The 8417-nt window shown below is 42.5% G+C and overlaps 2 protein-coding genes across 5 annotated transcripts in view; both read left to right on the forward strand.

The window, feature by feature from the left end:
- The window catches only part of LOC135260633 (zinc finger protein 660-like), a 44156-nt gene extending 36211 nt beyond the window's left edge, over window positions 1-7945 (forward strand). For 2 of the 4 annotated variants that reach the window (XR_010331694.1, XR_010331702.1), the window contains one exon: window positions 6062-7945. The gene's annotated coding sequence lies outside the window, so the exon portion shown is untranslated. Of the gene's footprint in view, window positions 1-5950 lie in introns of all 4 variants that reach the window. The other 2 variants (XR_010331701.1, XR_010331700.1) reach the window with 1 other exon arrangement.
- Window positions 1093-4659, forward strand: LOC135260640 (zinc finger protein 484-like). The gene is made up of 3 exons (XM_064346055.1): window positions 1093-1456; window positions 1685-1830; window positions 2004-4659. Exons 1-3 carry the CDS (start codon window positions 1246-1248, stop codon window positions 3138-3140), a joined length of 1494 nt encoding a protein of 497 aa, XP_064202125.1. The 5' UTR covers window positions 1093-1245; the 3' UTR covers window positions 3141-4659.
- Window positions 7946-8417: the final 472 nt, after the last annotated feature.

The raw sequence follows: 8417 nt of genomic DNA on the forward strand, positions 1-8417 counted from the left end.
TGCATTTAAGATTGCTTGCACTGGAAAAGAGTTGCAGGGAAGAAAAAAAAAACACTGAAGTTTTTCAGGGGAGACCTCAGTTCTGATAGGGGAGGAAGTAGGTCTGGTAATATTCAGAATTACAAATGCAGTTCTCATAATTTACCTTTTCGAGCTCCCACACAAGATAGGAGTACCAGAAAACAGCCACCAAAATTTAAGGAGCATCAGCAATTTTATACAAAACAATGGACACTGATGTATATCTGTTCACAACTAGAGTTGCAAAAGTTGTGAGTGAACATTAGCACATGTACCTTGTCCAGGTGCCCTTTTATTGCAGTTTGGTTAATCGCTTGGTTAATGAGCAGTTGGCTTCTGAATATCTCCTTCCAGGCCCATGATGTATTGAATATACCATTTATTATAAACATTAAAAATAATTATAAGTTCTATTGATCAGCCAAGGGTGGTGAAAATGTGTGCATGTGTACTTTAAGATAAAGTTAGATTAAGATCATTATGTGTTTTGGTTAAGTGGTACCATTACTTTCAATAGAATACTTCAAGTCCATGATGAGGTATAGAATATAGTTGCTCGCATTATTATAAATAAATAAATAAATAAATAAATAAATAAATAAATAAATAAATAAATAAACTGTAACTGACTCGCACCAGAACGATTGTTTACGGTTGCACCGTTGCCCCCAATTTAAAATCCAGGTTTATTTTAAATTTTGGTTGCACTTTTGGAGCCCTGAAATGAGTCCCTCGGTCCTTTTAAGTTAACTAAGGAACATTTTTTTACGCTGACAAGTAGTTTTTGCCCGGTAAATACTATACAATTGTCCTGAAAACAGATACACTTAAGCACATATTCTCCGCGCATACGTAAGCGGCTGACCATCTATTGGCGTAGACGGGAATATTAAAAATCTTATATTTGCATCAACATGATTTTTCGTAATAGCATGGGCCAGTTGCTTTCCTAGTTAAGGGGCGTCAACTTAACTTCTGTAGGTAAACATATCTCTAGAAGAATTTCGGTTAAACAAAAAAACTTAAAGGTGTATCTCTAATTTGGTGCGATTTTTTTTGGTGTTTACGGTAATTGTACGTCATCGGTCACTCGAAATTTTCACGGAAATAAACTGCGCAAGCTGTGTTTTCTTCCGAGCCAACGGCATAGGAATAGTATAACGGCTGTTCTGTCGATTCACGATTTCCTTTATTGATATCGAGGGCCGAGGAATCAACCCAAGCATGTCTAATTTTGTTACGTTTCAGACGCAGTTAGTGTCCATCATGGAGATACTGGCTAAGGCAGCGGTGGCTGAAATCAACCACCGTGTTGAAGACAGCTGCGCTGTTTTCCGTTTGGAAATATCTCAGAGTCAGAAGGAGATCGAAACACTGAAACACAAACTACAGGTGCTGGAGCGCGAGTTTATGAAGACGCGAAGGAAAAAAACAGGTGTGAGACAAGTTGGACAAAAACAAATGGCAATGTTGACGTTTGGCTGTCCAATTAGATATGAATAAACGCGTGTCATAACATTGGTTTTTTTGTTTTGTTTTCAATTCTGAACTCAAATCGGAATATAGTTTACAAGCCTGATGTGTAGTTAGTTACGTATATTACTTATGTTTTGCTGAATGACTTATGGCCGCTAAGTAAATTTGCCTGTTGTTGGCGTTTCAGTTTGTTCCCCCTCTATGGTGGAACATTGCCCCCCTGCAGAGAGATTCTTTGGGCAGGACTGGGGCTTCAGACCAAGGAGAGGAGCAAAACCTACAGCTGTGGAAGAGGTGGACACACCTCTACAGTTTGGCATCACAAGGAGCCAGGTCAGTTTTATCTGTGCTGTTCACCTACATGCTGCTAAATGAGCATTTACTCCATAAGACATCTCGTTATCACATACAACTGCACATCTGTGTGTGTGTGTACATGAGATGCAGTTCATGCAGACTCAGATTTAGGGTGCATTCACATTAATCTCTTGGCTATTCTGTTACAGTCCAGACCATTTCTTATCAAGAAGGAGAGACTGGAAGAGGACTGTTACATCGATCCACTGCCCTCACCTACTGCAGAGGAACAGGTAACACAGCCCACACCTGTAGAAGGGGAACAGGAAACCGAGCCCATACCTGCAGGAGATCCAGAGGAGCTGAGTGAGCAGCACAGGTGTGAACACGGTGATGAGGAGCTCAGTGAACTGGAGTTTGTGGTGAAGGCAGAGCAAGAGGAAGAGCATGTAGCCCGGAGACTCAGTCAGTCAGGATGTGAACACAGTGCAGGAAGACTCAACAATCTGGACTCTGAGTATGTAATGTATGAGAGAGACAGTCAGGTGTGGACTTCCTTTACTCAAGGGGACAGTGACATAGAAACTGATGATCCAGTTTGTTCTAATGCTACAGAACAGTGTTCACCGAGTCACAGACAGCTACGACATACTTCTGCCTCCATGGAAGTCTCTGGAAACACACTGTCCTCTTTTGGGCCTTCATATGTTGAGGAGTTTGATAAGATGAGTGAGAAGCCGTCTGTTTGCAGTGAGGAGCTCAGATCAGAGGCCATTCACACACAGCAGGGTCAGTACAGAGAGAGACTTGTGCACACAGTGGAGAGAGAGAATCAGACATTACTGCCCCAGCAGCAGCACCATGGACCCTCAGTAAAACACATGAGAGGCAGCGAGAGCCCAGCCCAGCCACACTCAGGCTCTCAGTATGAGACCGGCTCTACTCTGAGTACCAGTGCTTTCAGTGCTGGGAAGAAGGGGAAGACTGATGATCAAAAGATGAACGCCTATCAAAGGGCATTCACGGGGGAGAGACGGTTCTGTTGCACGTTCTGCGGGAAGAGCTTTACCCGTTTCAGTCACCTGAAAGAGCATCACCGCAGTCACACGGGGGAGAAACCGTACAGTTGCGCAGAGTGCGGGAAGAGGTTTTCCAAGCAAAGCAATCTCATCAGGCACACGATCGTCCACAGCGGGAAGAAGCCTTTTCGCTGCATGCAGTGCGGGAAATGTTTTACCCAGAGATCCAGTCTCAAGTCGCACCAGAGGATTCATACGGGACAGATGCCTTTTCACTGCATACAGTACATGTACCCTGAAGAAGAGGATTTTCATCATGCAGTCTAACTCCGCTGTATTTCCCTGTGGAGTGGTACGGCCCCAACCTACTGCATTTCGCAGAAGAAAAAGAAGAAATTAACTGCTTTCACTGACACACGCCAAGTTTCCACAACAAAAAAATGTGATGTGCTGAGCTTAAGAGTGAAAACTCTTTCTGTTAGCTTGGTTTCCATGATTTAATTTTGTGCCTGTTACAAATGGAAGGCTGTTTGTGGAATTATTTCAGGTTTTCATTATTTTTTTTATCTTTTATTTGTGCATAAGTAAAACATGGGTAAAATAAAATAATATGAAGGAGGAAAATAATAATAAAATTGAAAGAAAAAGAAGAATAAATGTGCAGGTGAGGTAGAAACCCAAGCTGAGCTTTTATCAGAACTGCACCCTCAAAAATTTACAGAAACATTTTTTAAAGGTTTTAAGTTGCCTTAGATATTAAGTATTTATCACTTTTATGTGCACAAAACTTGCAGTTTTAAATTGGTTAATTTTAGGGCTAACACAAGTGAATGTCTGCTGTTTATATTTCAATGACAGACTGTTCACTTAGTCACCACTAAACAGAAATATTTGCTCAGATAGATGGATAAAAGAATTAAAGCCAAGCAGGAGGCTTCATTAAACAGTTTCCAATATCAGGATTGTTTTCACTGCAGAAGCCACAACCCTGTATAATATTTGTGAGTTATAATATTTAGCTTGTTGCTTTTTTGTTGATACTGAGTCTCTTCACCTTAGTACAGGTGACAGGTGTGTAGATAGTTACGTATATGGTTAATAAAAGTGAGTTACAAGAAGGACATTTTTCCTCATAGATCAGAAATGTTATTTGAAAATGTAAAAATTATAAAGTAAAGTTGGAATTTGGGCTTGATTTGTAATGCACGTTTGCTCTTAATGTGGGATACAGTGTGTTTGCCATCTTGTTACAATATAATTTGATACTGAAACACGCAGAATTAATGGTGATGTTTGCTATAACACCCAGAATCAATGGTCATGTTTGATGCTGAAACACCCAGAATCAATGGTGATGTTTGATGCTGAAACACCAAGAATTAATGGTGACGTTTGATGCTAAAACACCCAGAATTCACGGAGACGTTTGATGCTGAAACACCTTGAACTATTGGTGGTGTTAATCACCCAGATTTGTGATCCATGTTTATCCTGCATGTCCGTGGATACCCGTTAGCAGGCATGTGCATATGGTAGGAATGGTATGCTTGGGCTGCTTTAACACTGGACCTCTTATACCACCATAATCTGTCCTGATAAGTAAGAAGTGACATGTGCAGAGTGACCACTATACAAAAAGGGGTGTTCTGTGATTTTTATTAAATTACACAGTGATGTTGGGAGCTTATATTTTGCAGAATCACAGTTTCAATGTTTTTTTTTAATGCATGTCTACCTTTTTATGAATAAAATTGTCATTTTGGTGATTGTACCGGTGTACACTTGCAGTGCACCTATGACGTGTGTTTATTTACTGAATACCATATATAAAAGAACATTAACTTGGGACTATTTGCTGTGCTGTTTCATCCAATTCTTGAATGTCTCAGAGGGCAATAAGTTTGGGCATCCCTGCACTACACACTCCGTTGCAGTAGGTGGCGGTATGCCCCTATCAAGCTTGGTGTACCCGACATTTAACCAAACAACGACGAATAAGTGTTTACGGTAATGCGTTTGCTCACCACGAAGTCCCAACTGCTCAAGAGAATAATGTGAAGTATATCGTTTGTCTTTTGAAGTGCTATTCGGACGGTTCAGATATTCAAAAAAAATTTTTTTAGTCGGCGCCAGTTTCAGCCTCAAAATATCTATAGCCCATAAAATGTTGAAGTGCAACTCTCTTCAGGTACGGTTAACCTCCATTATGGAAATATTAGCAAAGACAGCGGTTGTACAAATCGAGAAACTGCTTGAAGAAAACTGCGCCGTTATACGTTTGGAGATGTACAGATGTCAAATTGAGAACGAGAAGCTAAAAAGGAAACTCCGACTGATGGAATGTGAACTCGGGACAGCGCGAGGGTGCGGAGAAGTAACCGGTGCGCAGGAGCGTTGCGCAGGTATTTATTTAAATCATTTGAAAGAACATTCACAAGGTGTATGCGGCGAGTTATACTTTTATGTTCCTCGGTGTATTTCATTTGTTTCGTCTTCTTGGGAAATACTCTGGTGTACTGAAAGAGTATTTTGCAATGAGACTAGTATTTATAGTAATTCAGCCGTTTTTTTTAGATAAAAGGTTTCCACGCTACATCATACTGTGGAATTATGATACTAAAACGACAGTTGTATAGTCTGCTCTGCAATCTGTGGTTTCCTGGATGAATGCAGTAGTTGCACTGCAGCTCATAATGGCCTTTCTAAACAAGTGCACACTCATATTTACTAGCAAATCAAAGGTGATTAAACGTAGCCTATTTGTATTTACTTTCTTAAGTATCCTTTTTTTTTACCTAGGAAAGCCAGTTGAGATCAAGTTCAGTCAGTCCATTAAAAAAAATTCATAAACTTATTTCTTCATGAACTTTCAGAGAAGGGATGGTCTTCCCATGCAGAAAGAATCTTTGGGCAGGAGTGGAGCTTCAGTCTGAGGAAAGAGGGAGAACTCGCAGACGTGCAGGAGGTAGACTCACCCCTACAATCCAGCGTCCTGCGGAAACAGGTGAGCTCACCTGCACTGTTCACCAGAACTTAGATCTGAGATATGGGGCCGCGGTGGAATGCGTTTGAGATGGGAAGTTGCAGATTCAGATCTGAGGTGTATTCACAGTAATCTCCTGGGTCCTCTGTTACAGTCTGCAGACATGGAGAAGGTCAGGCCTGAACTAGTTCTTATCAAGCAGGAGAGACTGGAAGAGGGCTTGTGTTACAGAGACCCACAGCCCACACCTGGAGGAGAGGAACAGGTAACACTGCCCACACCTGCAACAGAGGAACAGGTAACACAGCCCACACCTGTAGAAGATGGGAAGAAACTGGACACAGAGCCCACACCTGCAGGAGACCCAGAGGAGCTGAGTGAGCAGCACAGGTGTGAACACGGTGATGAGGAGCTCAGTGAACTGGAGTTTGTGGTGAAGGCAGAGCAAGAGGAAGAGCATGTAGCCCAGAGACTCAATCAGACAGGATGTGAACACAGTGCAGGAAGACTCAACAATCTGGGCTCTGAGTATGTAATGTATGAGAGAGACAGTCAGCTGTGGACTTCCTTTACACAAGAGGACAGTGACCTAGAGACTGATGATCCAGTTTGTTCTAACACCACAGAACAGTGCTTCCAGGATCTGTCAATACACACACAGCTACAACATGCTCCTGCCACCATGGAAGTCTCTGGAAACACACTGTCCTCTTTTGGGCCTTCATATGTTGAGGAGTTTGATAAGATGAGTGAGAAGCCGTCTGTTTGCAGCGAGGAACTCAGATCAGATGCCATTTACACACAGCAGGGTCAGTACAGAGAGAGACTTGTGCACACAGTGGAGAGAGAGAATCAGACATTACTGCCCCAGCAGCAGCAACATGGACCCTCAGTAAAACACATGAGAGGCAGCGAGAGCCCAGCCCAGCCACACTCAGGCTCTCAGTATGAGACCGACTCTACTCTGAGTACCAGTGTTTTCAATGACAGGAATAAGGGGAAGACTATAAGGATGCCTGGCTTCAGAGAGAGACTGTTCAGTTGTACGCAGTGCGGAAAGAGGTTTGATCGCTACAGTCACCTTAAATTGCATCAGAGAAGCCACACAGGGGAGAAACCGTACAGCTGTACTCACTGTGGAAAGCGATTCAGTCTGCGGTGTAATCTTGGCACTCATCAGCGAATTCACACTGGGGAGAAGCCGTTTGGTTGCGCACATTGCGGGATGTGCTTTGCCCAGAAATCCAGTCTAAAGACACACCAGCGAATTCATACGGGAGAGAGACCGTTTATTTGCATTCAGTGTGGGAAGAGTTTCACTCAGTCAAGTAGCCTGAAAACACACCAGAGAGTTCACAGCAGAAATGGACTAATTTGATTCATACACTGAGTAATTATTTATTAGCAAAAAAAGAGAAACAAAAAACACTGTAAAATCTGCAGCAGGGGCCTGTACCTCGAAGCAGGATTACTGAGTCGGCTGGATAACTGCTCTGAGTAAAACCCGGAACCCACACAAATCTGGAACATGGACTGAAGTAGAAAGGGCCATTCCGGGTTTTACTCAGTGCAGTTATCCAGCTAACTCGGCAATCCTGCCCTGTAGTACAGGCCCCCGGCATTCTTCCAGGTACAGGTACGTACATTTAATTTCCGGAGTCATCCAAGACTCACTCGCAAACCTGCTCGACTGGAATGCCTCCTTTCATGTTTACTTTGCACTTCCACCGTAAGGTGTAAAAGTCAATAAAACATGATTTTACAGGCAGGAAACCTAAGTACTGGAAAACAACATGGTGTTATGGATAACATTAATTATGTAGCACTCATTTGAAACTCCCTTGCAGCTCATAAAATGCTCTTTCAGGCCTGAATATTGAGGTGATTCCTGTGTGTTAGTTTTAAACAGTGTGTCACGTAGACAGCTGTCCTTAATTACATTTGTTTTAACTCACAGCTGCTGGACCAGTCTGTTAGAATGTGCACAGTTTTGGGCCTGTTGGCGGGCCTGTATTTTTCTGGACTTTTGATTGGAGGACTGGAAAGCATGCGACCACATCTGTCCATTTTTGAGCACGCAACTGAAGGTTAATACTGTTATTAATGTTAACATGATTGCATCAATAAACACAGTACTTTTTAAAAATGAGAGAGGCATATACGTTTACTGTAGCACAAGTGGACCTCAAACAGCTTTTACAAAGAAGTTATACAAACTGGGAGGCGATCATAATTATATAATTAGTGTTGAGTTGTGCGCTCTGTTTCAGGGGGTTGTTGTGTTTGACGCACCATGAGGCAGTTCACGGCGACTCATTCAGGGCCCTTGTGAAAAAACTCTCAGTATTGGTGTAGAAACATTCATCTGGAAATTTATAGGTACACTGAATTATAAAATGATATGTCCCACTTGTAATGGTGTTGATTTGCCCCTCTGACCTGTCACCTGGGCCAAGGTGAGGCTAAAGTGTCACCTGGCCAAGGTTAGCCTAAAGTGTCACCTGACCAAGATGAAGCTAAAGTGTCACCAGACCAAGGTTAGCCTAAAGTGTCACCTGACCATCGTGAACCTGAAGTGTCACCTGGCCAAGGTGAGCCTAAAGTGTCACCTGGCCAAGGTG

Source organism: Anguilla rostrata, chromosome 8 (assembly GCF_018555375.3).
Source record: "Anguilla rostrata isolate EN2019 chromosome 8, ASM1855537v3, whole genome shotgun sequence".
Classification (NCBI taxonomy): domain Eukaryota; kingdom Metazoa; phylum Chordata; class Actinopteri; order Anguilliformes; family Anguillidae; genus Anguilla; species Anguilla rostrata.